Source organism: Heliangelus exortis, chromosome 2 (assembly GCF_036169615.1).
Source record: "Heliangelus exortis chromosome 2, bHelExo1.hap1, whole genome shotgun sequence".
Classification (NCBI taxonomy): domain Eukaryota; kingdom Metazoa; phylum Chordata; class Aves; order Apodiformes; family Trochilidae; genus Heliangelus; species Heliangelus exortis.
This window is the reverse complement of record NC_092423.1, coordinates 125,197,448-125,212,426: the sequence shown is the minus strand read 5'-3', so window position 1 is coordinate 125,212,426 and position 14,979 is coordinate 125,197,448. Positions and strand designations below refer to the sequence as shown.

Here is a 14,979-nt window from a genome sequence, read left to right as displayed (position 1 = left end):
TGTAAATTAGAATTCTCATTACTGTCACTTTTTAGATATTTTAATGAATTGTGGGAAGAATATTGTCCATGAAACTGAAGAGGAAGAAAAATCACAGACTTTTTTCTAACATAGCAGCAATATGTTGACTTTTAATGTGGTCACAGAACAAGAAAATCAAAGACAATATCTTTGACTTTGGTTTAATCAGCAGGAGCAGGAGCTATGTGAAACAAGAGCACATTTTATATGAGAAATGGTCTTAGGTTATGGATACAGAGAGTGAGCAAAGTGAGACTGGAAAGAAGTTAAAGCTGAAAGTGAGAGTAAAAAAAATTATCTGTGGGATTAAGAAAAAAAATATTTATATATGTCTTTAAGTTCATCATTTTAGGTTTGATTGACAGCAGCATTGACTATGAGAAGGTCACTTCAATGAGTTCTGCTATATTTCAGTTCATTTTATCTTAACTGCTGTATATCAAATACAGATCTAGAATTGGCTTACTTCAGACAGATTGACTGCATCTTTTTATCTTCTTATTTGAATGTTTTACTCTTATCTTCTGGGTACTTTCTTTCTTTAGAATGGGTTTTTCAAATGTCATTTTTGCTCCAAGGAAACCTAGGAATATTTTAGAGAAAAGACAATGTAGAAATATTTTCCCCATTTATATTTATCTTACATACTTATTAAAAAAAAAAAAAAAAAAAGGAAGAAAAAAAAAAAAGCATTCTCTTGTGTCATTATAATTGCCTAATAATTCTAAAAGTACTTATTAATAAGGTAAGCAGTTATAATAAGCTTTATGCATTTTGAGCTTTGTCTAACTTTTGCTGAACTGCCTTTTGTGTGTAGCTGGGGTCAGAAGCATTGTGACCCGAAAACAATACATGAAAAAAAAAAAATGCAATGAGCTGTTCTAATGACAACTCAGGAAGAAAAATACCAAGGAAATATGAAATTTAATGGAAAATATATGCTACTTAATGTCCTATATTTAAATTTCAGATGACTGATTTTACATGGCCAGCTGAACTGTATCCTGACAGCCTTGTAAGGCTCCTGGCGCTCTTGCATCCAAAAATGTGTCACTGGAACTATTTTGGAGAAGGAGGGGGAGGGAAAGGAAAACCCAAAACTTTTCTAAATTCAGAATGTCAGGATAGCAGTCTCCAAAATAAGACTCTTTTAAAATCTATGGAAATAGTAAATCAATTTGAAAAATGTGTATCACTGGTGGAATCTTAGCCAAAAGTAGTTATCAGATTGAAAAGCTTGTAATTACTGCTGTAAACAGCAGTAATAACCACAAAATACTCCATAAAATGGATACATGTCTGTGGTTGTCTAAGTGTAACAGCTTTCAAAGTTTATATAAAACTTCAAAGTTAGGCTGGGTGGGGCTCTGATGCACCTGATCTGGTTGAAGATGTCCCTGTTCACTGCAGGGAGGTGGGACTGGATGGTCTTTAAAGGCCCTTTTCAACCCCAACTATTCTATGATTCTGTGATTCTGCGATGACTCAGTTTATTGTTTTTTAAAAAATTACATCTAAGTTAATGTTTCATTTTATAGATCATCTTCAGCTTACTAAAATACTCCCCCTCAGGATGAAATAGTGAGTATGGTCTTCAGCCTCTTTGTAAGGTTGCACTGCTGATCAGGTTAAGGTCAGCACTGGATTTTTCTCTCTGTTGAACATTTTTTTCTGTGAAATCACCACTAGATGTGGAGATTAGGAAAGTAATAGGAAATATTATTTTCTTATTGTGATGGTCTTTGTCTTGCTGTTCTGTCACCTTGCAATAGGAGTGTTTGAGTTGGCATGAGCTCCACTTATTTTATCTGGGCTTCATTATCTGGACATGTTGAGTGTAAGATATCCAGTTCATCTTTTTTTGTTATCAGTGCGAGTTTTCAGTATTTCAGGTGACTACGAGCTTTAAGATATATAGAAAAATGTAATAGATAAGTCACTTAAGTCTTTATAGTCATATAACACTTTATTTGCTATTGCAGTGTTATAGCTAAACTAAAGACTCTGGTAGTTGAGACATTTTTTACATGGCTTGATCTTATGACTGTACTTCTCTATTGGAGATTATATTAGCAAAACTAAAAAGAAATATACAGAAACTTGAATTTCATATGTCTATACTGGTGAATTATTCAAAGAAAAGTTCCCAGCCAGTCCATGTCAACATCTGTGTTACACATAGTACTGAAACTTCTCCTTTTAGGATTGAACATTGTCAAACCCATTAAAATGGGAAATTATTTTCGGGAAATATTTTTTTAATAGAATAACTACTGATTTATTTAGTTTCTTTTAGAAGCTACATTGTTCAGTATAATCTTGCCTTCTCCAGAAGGTCTTTTGAGAAGCAAAAAAGAAAATAAATTTTCTTCTTTTAATATGGAATGTATGCCTTGAGGAAGCTTTCTTCCTGACAGTGAATCTTGATATGTAGGATGCTATACCAAATGTAATTCAATATCTTACTCCCCTGGGAAAGGTTTCCCATCATAAGTAATCATCCCTTTTTACTGTGTGTAAAACTCATTTTTTCATTTGCAATCAATGACTAAAACTTAATTCTGTGCTAGGGGAAAAAAAAAAAAAAAAAAAAGCAAGCAAGAAAATATAAGGTGATAAGGTTTAAAACATGAGTTATTTTAGACCAAGCAATTAGTCAATCTATGACCAGTACAAATTTCTAGTCTGTTTTTATCTATTTCCTCATGCCACATATGACAGCATAAGATGCTCCTTTTACTCTGCTTCCATACCCACAAAGTGTGACTTTGACCCATTACCAGTATTCCTAAATATGAAACTGTATCAAAAAAAAACTGCATCTTTCAGGTGAACTTTTCCTACATCAAAATATTTGTTTTGCTGAACATATTCTATTTGCTATGAAAGCCAATTGAGTCATTTGGTATATTCATTATATGTGGCAAATAAGAGAAGCTCTTCAGTGAGCTGTGCTTGGGACCATGTTCTTTAGAGAGCACACTGCAGGACTGAGAGAAAATTCATCAGCTTTGTAAACAATATGCTTAGCATAGCAACAGGTTAGCTGTGATCAGGTTTTTAGTTGTGGCAGTGTAATTGTGCTTTTGCCATTTAGTGCCCCTGTGGTTGTAAAATCCTGTACGTTCTCAAGGGCCATGGGATGAGTAGCTGATGAACTCATTAACTAAAATATCTCTCAATGGAGGGAGCTTTCAGAGAAGGGATTTCAGAGGTTTAAAGAGTTCAAACTAAACAAAAAAACTAAACAAAAGAGACACCTAAAGGTAGTGATTTTGAAGTGCTGAAATTTCTTTTAAATGTCTTTTTTAGGAGTAAAAATGGTTTTAAAGCTCATGTATGTGAGAAAGTCAAAACAAGAACCTATATTACAAGCCAGATGAATAAGAGAGTAGGCATAAGTATCTGGTTAAATCATCTTTGGAAATAAAGAACAAGGAAAGCAGTGGATCAGTGGATTCTTTACAGTGGACTATCTCCTAATCTGTCTTCATAGCTCTATGGAACAAAAATACTAGCTATAAAAAAATAATGCTTAGGTTAGATTAGCATTATTGAACTCAGTAAAAGAATATTTTTGTGTGGAAGTCAAAATAGCTCACTTAATGGTTTTGAAAAAAACCTGTGAACAAAATGTAGGTGAAAGTCAAACCTGTAAAATTAGATTTTTTCCATATGTATAAAATTACAAAGCCATGTAATCAAACACACTTAATGCACCAAAAAAATCAATAATTTCAGGTTTATTCATAAATATTTTTGTTCTTCATTAGCATTCTATATTGAGTAAACTTATATAAATCTTACACATGCTCTAGAACTATGTACATTATGAGGTTTGTGCTGGACATTTGGTCAAGCACACATCAGTAGAACAAGGAGCCTCTGATTGCAACAGTTTCAGAACACACACGGAGCTAAATTTTTTTCTGGCCACATGAATCGAGTGAAAATTAGTGAAGAAATTGGATAGGTCTGAAACTGATTATTTTCATTCTTTTCTTAAATTCAATAATAAAAATAAATAAAGAAGGGTGGGTTTTTTAAAAGATGTTTCCACTATAATTTACTGTAAACTGTGACTGTGAACTCAACTGTAACATATTTTTTCACCTTTCTCATGTGTGTGCCATTTGAAGAAACAGAGGGAGAAATTTCTCTTTAAATATTTTTATCTGAATTAGCACATAGTTGTCTTCTATGAAATGTTTTCTTTGAGGAATTATAAAGTTTTATGGAAGATTTATGGAAGTAATTATATCATAAAAAGATATTTTATGCTGTATTGAAAGAAAAAGGCTTTGTTTCTGATAAGGAGTTATTTATCCAGTTACAAGTGCAACAAAAACTGTTTTTAAGTCTTTGTGAATACTGGTTGGTGGTCACAGTATGGAGTTTTGCTATTGTTAATGGACTTACTAAGAAGTTAAAATTTCATTTAACTGGAAAGATTTTTCTTTTGATCAGCAATGACATGCCATTCTTCATGTTCTTCATAGCTGTGATGCATTCTAATTGTTGTCCAGGAGGTAAACAGTCAGTGGTTGATTAATCTGGTTATCCCACTGTTACAAGTCACATTTTAAATTATTTTTAATCTTCTAAAAATAAGATTTTTATACTGCTGAGAGTAACCTTGCTAATATATAATGAGTTCTAGCATAAAGGTCTACATAATTGACACAATAATTTTGCAGCAGCTTGTTTAAAAATACTCGGCTTGAAGAGCATAATGCCAGACTTGTATGTTTTAATATAGTGCTTTTAATAATTAATGGAAAATGGATGTAAGCTGTCTCACTTACCACCATCAAATTTAATCTATTTAACCTTTCTCTGTTTCTTTCAGCATAAAGAACGTCACTCCGAAAGTAGGTGATGCAGAAACTCGTAAAGCCATTCGCCGTGCCTTTGATGTGTGGCAGAATGTAACTCCCTTAACATTTGAAGAAGTTCCTTACATTGAATTAGAAAATGGCAAGAGGGATGTGGATATTACAATCATTTTTGCATCAGGTTTTCACGGAGACAGTTCTCCCTTTGATGGAGAGGGAGGATTTTTGGCTCATGCATATTTTCCTGGGCCAGGAATTGGGGGAGACACTCATTTTGACTCAGATGAGCCATGGACTTTGGGAAATCCAAATCATGATGGTAAGAACAGATTTCAGTTTAAGCAAAACAAACAAATGGTGTGAATTTTCAGCTAACAAAATTGTTTCCATGCTTCCCTGTCCCTAGTGTCACATAATTTTGTTTCCTAAGTTCACATTGCTTTAGAACTATCTTCAGTTGATCAGTTTGTTAGCATCTGAGACAGAAAGTTTCTGTCTGAGTTTCATCTGAGACAGAAAAGTTTCGATTTAAATGCAAGTTACAGCATGCAAATCTTTCTCTTGAAAAGCATTGAATTCATGTTAGAAGTCTATGTGTTCATTCAAATATTTTACTGTTAAATGTTTACATAAAGTAATTTTGAAAATTTTTTGCCATATAGATCATATTTAGGTTTGGGGAAAATCTGACATGTTCTTTAGCAGAGATACAAGAGAAGTTAAGAACGACTGAGACTACCCACCAAGACAGTGGATACCAATGTACAGGAAACCTTGTCTTTTCCAGTTGTTCTTTAGGGTGAAGTAGTGGCAGCATTTAAAGTCACCTTTTAAAGATGTCTTCCAGGAACAGAGCTAGTGTTTCCCAATAACTTAATAGCATATTTTGGAGTCATTAACTCCAACAGTAATTCTAATTTACTAAGTTTGGCATTCTCCATGGTTGAGTAAGTGACTGCATGGTGACCCCAAATCGAGATTAACGATACCCTTTCAAGTTACTCTTCAAAGAACCAGTTTGTCCCCTGTTAACTCCAAGTTCATGTGACTATGTTACTGCCATTATCTAGGAAAGCTAATTTAAAGCTCACCTTTGAATCTCTGCAGAACAGTGACAAATAAGAGCTTCTGTGGGTTTTGTGCATTTGATGCTTTTATGCTTTGACAGATATTTGTTACAACTATCCTCAGTTGTCCTCGTAGATCTCTCTAAGCCAATTTTATAGAGTGTGAGAGTTTCTTCAGAAAACCAAGATGTACAAAAGAGGATACACAAATGCACACAAAGAGTGTTTATGAGAAAAGAAAACCCAACAAAACAAAAACAAAAGCCAAACAAGATAAAGATAACAAGGAGAGCTGTTGTTTCAGTGTCAAACTGAATATGTGACCAGTGAGCAGCTTTATCGAATTCCTTTCCCTTTCTCACCTGAGCAAGTAAACCTCAGAGCTTTTTAGGCAGTTGTATTTGTAGCCTGGAGCTTGCAACAAATATTTAAGTTAATATTCAGGAGTATAAATACAGTATTGTGACTTTTGTAATGGTGCAATAATTTGGTGTGCCATGATCAGTGAAGCAAAAGCCATGTACTGCACTGTGAAAGCCCTTAGTAGTAGAATGGGCTCAAGAAGATTATTTCTTGTGGACCAAGCCCTAGAATCTTATTGGAGAAAATCTGTGGTATTGCACTGCTCATATTTGCCCTTTTCACAAGTTTAGATCAAAGAAACACCAGGGATCACCTTCTGTTTGTGCAGTTCAGGAACAGTCACAGCACTGAAAGGCTAAATTAAAGTGTTTTTATAGGCCTCAGTGTGAGATCAACACTGCACATAATTTGCTGTGGTTTTGGAATTATAACTTCAGGCACTCAGGAAAATCTACAGATGTGTATGCTGAAGTCAAGGTGTCTCTTTAAAATGTGATATCTCTTTTGGAGCAGTTCCACATAGGGATAGTTCAAAGTACTAAAGGTCCATGTAAAGGTATGCAAACTTCTGCTTATCATCTTCTCCTTTAATTTAAATAGTTTTCAGAGTGCAAAAGGGCACTCTTGTTTTCATATGACTTTTTGTGGGTGAGTTTTTTAGAGCAGTTTTTAAAAGCTATTTCTTGTGGTAATAAATTCTAAGATTTAAAGACAGAAAAGATCAAGTGAAAGTAAGATGATACTATAGCAAAAAATATGATTTTATAACTCCTAGATCATAGAACTTCCATAACAAAATGTGTTGCTACATACATCATGAAGGCTTAATAGGAATCACTGGAAGTTTATTCTGCAAATGTAATAATAAAATGTAATAATAATAATTATAATAATAATAATACTTTGGTGTTCATATATGTTTTTGAGGCAGGAATATTCCTGTTAGAATAGAATAATTAAGATAGAACAGGGTATTTTCTTACTGGAGAATTTGTGCAAAATACATGAAAATTAAAAGAATTATTTTACCAACAGAACTTTTATGAAGAGTTTTGCCAATTCATACTTTGATTGTTGAAACTGTATGAACCATAGGTCTTAGGTCAAAGTTATAGTCCAGAGTAAAGCTAGGCCAATGATCTTACTGCATTAGCTAGGTTTGGGGTTTTTTTTGCTGGGTTTTTGTTTGTTTGGTTGGTTGGTTTGTTGGTTTGTTGGTTTGTGCCTGGAAAAAAATTTAGTGTGAAAAAAGAAAACTAGCATGCCATTTGGGATTGACAGAAAGAAAAGACTTACATCTCACTTAGGCTCCCTATTATCTTTAACTCAGTCCCAAGGCACTGAAAAGCAGAGGTTGAAAAACATACTTAGGATCTCAGCTACGAGTATTTTTTCCCAGGTGAATGTTGTTTTTTTAAAGTTCATTTCTTCAATAGCCCAGTAGTCACCTTCATGTACTGCTAATAGAAATACAATAAAGAGAAAAAAAAATATGGTATTTTATTTTTATTTTTAAATTGACTCTAGCCCCAAAGGGGTTTTTTCCCTCTGTGATTACTTCTCTGATATTCCAAATTGATTTGAAAACATAGGCCAGTTTGGTTATATAGCAGCAAAAATGCAAATCTTGAAAAGTGCAAACTAATTCTCCACCTTGTACTGTTTTTCTAATGGAAAAAATTGCATACTGGGTACCTCAAAAAAGACAGGCACCTTCTTGAAGTGCTGTCATAAACTGTTTTCCTTTAAAAAATATTTTTCAGTCCAAGTAAGGAACCATATATGAATTCAGTTTTCAGAGTATAGTTAATTGCTAAGGTGATTTATCCTGACTAGTTAATTGCAGTGTCTTCATACTTCAAGTTTGGGTTTAGGTTTTAGTTTTTTCCTTATCATGTTTGCTTGATTATCTTGTGGTTTGCTTTTTTTTTTATATGTTGTTCTAGATTGAAGGGACAGTTCCAATAAAAATATATTTCCACAGCGTAGTGCTACTTTCCTTTGTTCTCACTCCAGTGGTATGTTTTTATGTATTGCAGAGGTATCTTATCAGTCATCTTCTGGAGAAGAAATCTGAGTTTTGACTCCTCCCTCATTCTCAAGAATGGAAAAGGCTCTTGTAGGAGTAAAAAATAATGGGCCTGTCATTTAGGAAAAATCCTCCTGTCATAGAGTTTAACAATAGCAGGCTCTCTAAAATGACTTATTTCTTTGCTTTCATAATACTCTGTAAGCAGAGTACTGCTGATACCTTAACTCCAGCTGAGTTGTGGATTGTTTCTCTAAATTTCCTTCCATAGTGCTGCAGGTGATGCTAGGAGCATTGGCCAGAACAAGAAACTTACCATCACAGGAGAGTAATGGAAACAAAGACAGAATTTCTTTTGTCGGGAAGGAGGGATATACTGGAGGATATAAACTGTTTGTGTTTGTTTTTTGCAAGGCAGGGAAGTGGTAGTCTTCCAGTGCTATGAACAAAATGTTTGGATGCATTATACTGAAGCCTTCTTCCAGGCATCTTTCATGTTCCACTTGTTCTTTTAGAATATCACAGGATCATAGAATGTCCGGTTGGTCAGCACCCCATCAAGCTGAGATTTACAACTTTCCAAAGTGTAGGAATCCCCCACTTCACCTGGAAGATCATTCCAATGTCTGATTGTCCTCACAATGAAAAATTTTCCTCTTGTATTCAACTGAAATCTCCCCAGAAGCAACTTGTGCCTATTGCCCCTTGTCTTGTCCATGTGACTCCTTGTGGTACCCACTGTTCAGGATTTTCTTCTTCATCGCTAGTAGACCCCATTTGCTTTATGGTCTGGTTGTCCAGTGGCAGATGAGAGCCTTAGGTTTGTAAATTATTTGGGACAGGATGTTTTCTTGATGCATCTTCTGAATTAACTTGTGCTCACAGACAGTCTGAGTATAATTCGGATGATTCTGGTAATGCTTGGCAATTATGGTAGAAGAGGACAGAGGAAACAAAAATTGAAGGTGCAACGCTGTTATGGATTAGCAAAGCTGATAACAGGCATATCACAGGGAAAGATTTCAAAATATGTACACTTAAAGATTTAAAAACCAAGAGAATACAAAGGAGATAAAAATCAAGTTACATAAGCAACCAGCTCAAAAATAAGTTATTTAGAAAAACTTTAAATTTTTATTTTCTTCTGAACTGAAAGCGTTGGAAAGAAAGAGATGTGGGGGAAAAAAAAAAAAAAAAGGAAAAGGAAGAAATCTTAATATTCAAGTCTTGAGGCTAGGGAGAGATATCATTGTTCCCATGACTCTAATCCATTTAGGTGATATATATCACCTCATTTTTTTGAATGAAAAATTTATGAACACTGAATAATGTATCTAAATCCAGAAAAAGACAATCACTTCTTGCTAAGAGTGGCAATATTTTGGAGATATTGTATTGTCAAAACCCTCAACAAAAATCTTTTTCACAGTATTTTTTTCAATGGCAGTATTTCAATTGACTGTAATGAAATTGAAAGGTACTCCCATGGAGCTGGGGATAGGGGGGTAGAATAGGGGCTGTCTCTGTAATGAATTCTCTGGTAGCTAGGACAGAAATTTTATCCTATGCCCTGACGTCGTGTTCTCAAACTATCAGTAGTGTGCTGGTTAGACTTAACTAGGCTCTCCCACATACTATATTCATCTGTCCATTATTAAATCTTTAGCTTTGAAATTTTTCAAAAGCTGTTAATAACTGCCAAGTCTAGATGTTTGCTTTAAGAAAAAACAGGAAGGTCTATTCGCTCTTGGGAACAGGAGTTACCTTGCAACTCTGCCTTGCTAATAGCATATAGTAATAAAACCATAATTTCAGTAGGTCAGTTTTCCTACACATACTTCAGAAAATGCATATTAGAAAGGAAAAAAATAAGTATTTATAACACTCACTAGGTTTTCCTCCATTGCCTCATTTCTGTGACTGAAGATTGTGATCCCATACCAGAACTTTCAGAAAGAGAGGAGGCAACACTGGATCTATAAGCTGCTAAATGCAGTTTACACAGGGGGGGTTTCTGAAGTCATGTAGCAGATATAGCTCCCTTATTATAGGGTCATTAGCTGCATAATTTTGAAGGCAAATCGTTATTTGCTTCTTTGGTTTTTTGTTTGTTTGGCTGGAGGAATCTCTTGTAAAGCCTTGGAGCACACAAGAACTATTCTCAGTTTAGTTTTTAGTTTCCTCAGTAATTTAAAAACAGACATTTTGAAAATCTAACTTAATCTCAGTCCTTTCACCATTTCTGATGTTAGACTCAAGAGAGGGACAGTCTTCTGTGCAGAGAAAGCTGCCTCATCTTTAGAAATCTGTGTACCCTGACTCTTTCCATTCCATTTCATGGATCAAGTTTCTGTAACATCCTGATAATCCCTCATAACCCCAACCCATCAAAGTTTCTTAACTAGTGACTATGCTCAGAAGTTTGATTTTGGAAGAGCGTGGCATTGAAAAAAAGGGCTATGATACTTTGTAATTTATAGCCACCTGCACTGTGACTGAAACACAGAGTACTCCTATCAGTTGGGAATAAGTGAGATGTATCTGTATTTCTTCCTCACTATTGTATTATGTGTTTTCCACAAATCTTTTTTCCATGTGGCATCTAGTTGCATGATTTATTATAAACATAATTCCTATTCAGTATAGGAGAGCTCTCAGATGGCACCCTAAAACTTATGGCAGAGAGAGCAGAAGGGCTTTTATGTATCAAGATATATACACTATGGTCTAATAGAGAACAGAATCCACACCACCATTTATTTTGACTTTTTAATTTGCATATTTCCTTTCTTCACATGACAGCATATGAAAACATTTTTGCTATCTGTCAGAAGGGAAATGTCTCCAACTTAAGGTATAAAATCTTGTCTCTATTGCAAAACTCACATTGGTTTGTCAAAATTGATTTCACATTTGTCTGGCTACATGCACTTAAGTTAGTTTAAACCTTGTTTCAAGCAGTTCTTTTTTTTGTGGGAAATTACTGAATGCATCTAAGCCTATTTAAAGGAGCGTTAAGCCAGTCTGAATGGAGAGAGCACTACTTTTAAATAGATTAATTTAAGATTGACCTACTTACACAAGTGCAGCTTTTTAAAACCATGATTTAGAAGTAGCTCTTGGGGAAAACAAGGATTTCTTGGAAGCTTAGATTTCAAGCACATTAGAAATGATGCTTAATGTACTGATTAGTGGTTACAATCTGACTATAGAACTCTGTCTTCAAGTGGCAGAAAATATTTAGAAAAAACTAAGTTTAAGCTCGTCTTAGATAAGTACAGTAGATCAGTAGCAGTATCTTGTATTCATATCTGCAAAAGAAATGAAAATCAAAGTAAAATACATGATTTTTTGCCTCTGCAGAAAATTTATCAAGGTTTTACCATACTGAAATTCTGCAGAAACTAGTCATTCCATCAGACAATATACAGTAAATAATTGCAAGTGAAACTCCATTATAGAAGTAATAAATGGTTTTCATTTAAAGTCACATTTAAATGTAAAGAGAATATTACCACAGACTGCTAACATTGATGTGGAATATTTGTCACCTGTATAGACAGAAAGCTGTGTTTTCTGGAAAATAAAACCAAAACTTCAAGAATTCAGTAGGTTTTTTTTGTTAACTGTCTAGCATTCAAATTATTACTCAATTTTTACAGGCAATAAAAAGAAAAAAAAACCAAAACTCTTAAAACTCTCTCACTTTGTACCATGTTGTTTTTAGAATGCCAAGCAAAAGCTTCTTGGACCTAATGCAGATACAGTGTCTAGTGTAATGTACTTGGACTCTAGTTAGAGCAGAGATTCTGCTGTTGGCACTGAGTTGGCAGCTGAGAAAAATTTATGAGAGTCCTGATCTCTGAACTGCGTAGATCAACCTGTAGTAAATTTCTTTTGTCTGCCAGTGTGGCTGACACAGTGCAGGAGATCTATGCTGCTGGAAATACAAAGCAGAGGAGTTGTGAAAACAGACTCCTAAGGAAGCTCCATGTCTCAGTGCTCATGTCATACCCTATGGTTAGGTATAAAGACAGACAAGCATTTAAGATTAAAAGAATCTCTATAATAATATTACCAGGCCTCTAATTTCATAAAGCATGGTGCTCTTACTTAATCGATTATGTATATTTGTAATAAGCTCTTACCAATATCAAATTTTATCTTTAACCAAGTGTGACTTTGCAGTTCCCACATGCTTGTTTTCCAGTGCTATACTAAGATAAATATGTAAAAGATTAATGTCTTCTTGGAATTTGTAGTGCATTATACTTGGGTGTATACTTTTAAGCACAGAATTGCCAACATGGGTTCAGATCAAAGGTTATCCCAGAAAATATCCTATCTCCAGTTATGGCTGTTAACAGACACCTAAGGAAGAGAATAAGAGCAGAGCAAACATATGGCAGCAAAACCCCAGCATAATCCGTCTTAGCTTCCAGCAATCTGTGGCTCATTGAATTTCTGAGCCACAGGCCATATTTTTGTGTTTAATAGCTTTTGAGGGATTTCCTTTCATGAATTGGTATAATCTCTTTTTGAACTCATGTAAGCATCCAGTATCCACAACATCCTGTGGCAATGTGTTCTATAGTTTAAGCAGATGTGAAAAACTACCTCTTCCCGAATTTTGAACCTGCCATTGAGAAATTCACTTTAGGCAGACTGTTGCTTATAGTGTGAGAAAGTAATTTCCTAATTATTTTGTCTATGCCATTTTTAATTTAATGGACCTGTTGTAGCTTTTTTCCAGGATAAAGAGGCCTAGCCTGTCAAGTTACAGCTTTATATGTAGGTAAAAGGTTAAGGAAGCACAGCAATTTTAAACTCAATATATTTGAATGCAAAATGGGAGAACCAGTAATAATATAAAAGATAGCAATTACATTTATAACACTTTACAATTATGAAGATGCTAGGATAATATTTAAAAGCACTTTGCAAGCTGCCGACCAGTAGAGTAACAATTGATTCTTTTCATTTCACCATGCCTCCTGAAATCAATTTTAATTCAGGACTCAACTTACACAGGTAATACTTTCTATTGCTGAACCTCAAGCCTTCCAGTATTTCAAAAAAACAAACCAGAATTACCCCATCAGGAAGTGCATGCTGAGCTGAGTGAACCTAACAGAGGAATCTATCCTCAAAATTCCCAAGCCCTATGTGGATTACACTTGTTTGGTGTGTATATGCCCACCTGCTCCATATCTTTTCACCCCAAGGTCTTACATAGAATGGTAAATCTGAAACATTCAGTGTCTGCTGCAGACAATGTGTATTGAAAGTATTACCATAGGATGCAAAGCTGCACTTTAGAGAATAGAAGGATCCCTTCCAGCTGCTGAAGAGATGGCAAATGGTTAAAAAACAAACCATAAAGTAGCCCTGGCTCATTTGTGAGGACTCAATTGTTAGACATGGGACTATACAAATATGAGAAGACAATCTGTCTGCTGGACCCCATTTACTGACTGAAAGATGATGCAAAATATTAGCTCTTTTCAAGGAAATTACCTCATTTTTATTGGCTTTGGAGAGGTTTTTTCTTTCATGAATCACCCTTTCAGCTTTGAGAAAAGCACTTCACTTACATGTCATTAAAAGGGAAATAAATGTGTAAAATGCTGGCAGTCAGTGAAGAGAGTCTTGTAGATGAATCCGGACCCATGTTCTAGATGTGTGTTTGGATGGCTGCTTTTAATACATCCCAGGGGCTATCAGTGCACAATGTCATGCTCTCAGCTTCCTTCTTGGCCTAAAATTACCAAGAGCAAACCGCAAGAGAGTCAGAGGATTATGTCAAGAAGATGGACTTGGTGATATTCTTAATTAAAAAGAATGGAGATGTAGACTCTTGTGCTCATCTTACGTTGTGCTTTTTGTGTCTGTAACAGCAACGTGATATTTACTCTATGGCTGAATTGCTAAGCAGAGTTGGTCGTGATGCAGGCTGTAAATCAAACCAGGCAGTGTAACCTGAGCCACTAAGCTGCATATTGCTTCCATCACTCTGTAGGTAAATGGAGATCATTGCCAGCCTGTGTGGAGTAGTCAGGGAATTTGCAAGCTCAGTTATCTATTCAAACTGCAACCGAAGGTTGTTTCCTACATACCAGGGCCAGGAGAACAAACTGCTTGCATTTGCCATCTGCCTCAGTTTGCTATCAGCCAGTCTACCTTAAACTGCTAATGAAAAGTGTTAAAATGAAGCTGTCTGACTTTGCATGAAAATAAATGAGGGAAGTTCACATTGTCTGTTACGTCAATTTTAGTGCCAAGGAAACATCTAACTAAAACATAGAATGGATCCTTGCAGACAATTTTGGCAGCCATTGCACCTGCATTCACAGAAAAAGAACTGCATTTTTTTTTAAATATGTATTTTTTGTCTCAAACAACTGTTTATACAAAGAAGGTCATTTTCCCATACTCCAAGCTTGAATTAATTTATATCAGACACTCATGTTAGTATATTAAGAGTACTGAGTTAATGTGGAAAAACTTAGTTGAAAATGTTTGTGAAATTATTAATAAGGTGAAAAGAAAAATGTTGGGGTTTTTGTTGGGGTTTTGGTGGGCTTTTTTTTTCTTTATTTTTTTTCTCTTTTTTTCCTACAGTACTGCAGAAAAAAAAATAAAAAAAAAAAGAAAAGCTTTTAGA

General features: G+C 34.9%; 1 protein-coding gene across 1 annotated transcript in view; it reads left to right on the top strand.

Moving 5' to 3' along the window:
- The window catches only part of MMP16 (matrix metallopeptidase 16), a 167,351-nt gene that overhangs the window by 95,482 nt on the left and 56,890 nt on the right, over window positions 1-14,979 (top strand). Inside the window, exon 4 of the mRNA XM_071737887.1 lies at window positions 4,871-5,175. Coding sequence (XP_071593988.1) covers window positions 4,871-5,175 — 305 coding nt within the window. The remainder of the gene's footprint in view (window positions 1-4,870; window positions 5,176-14,979) is intronic.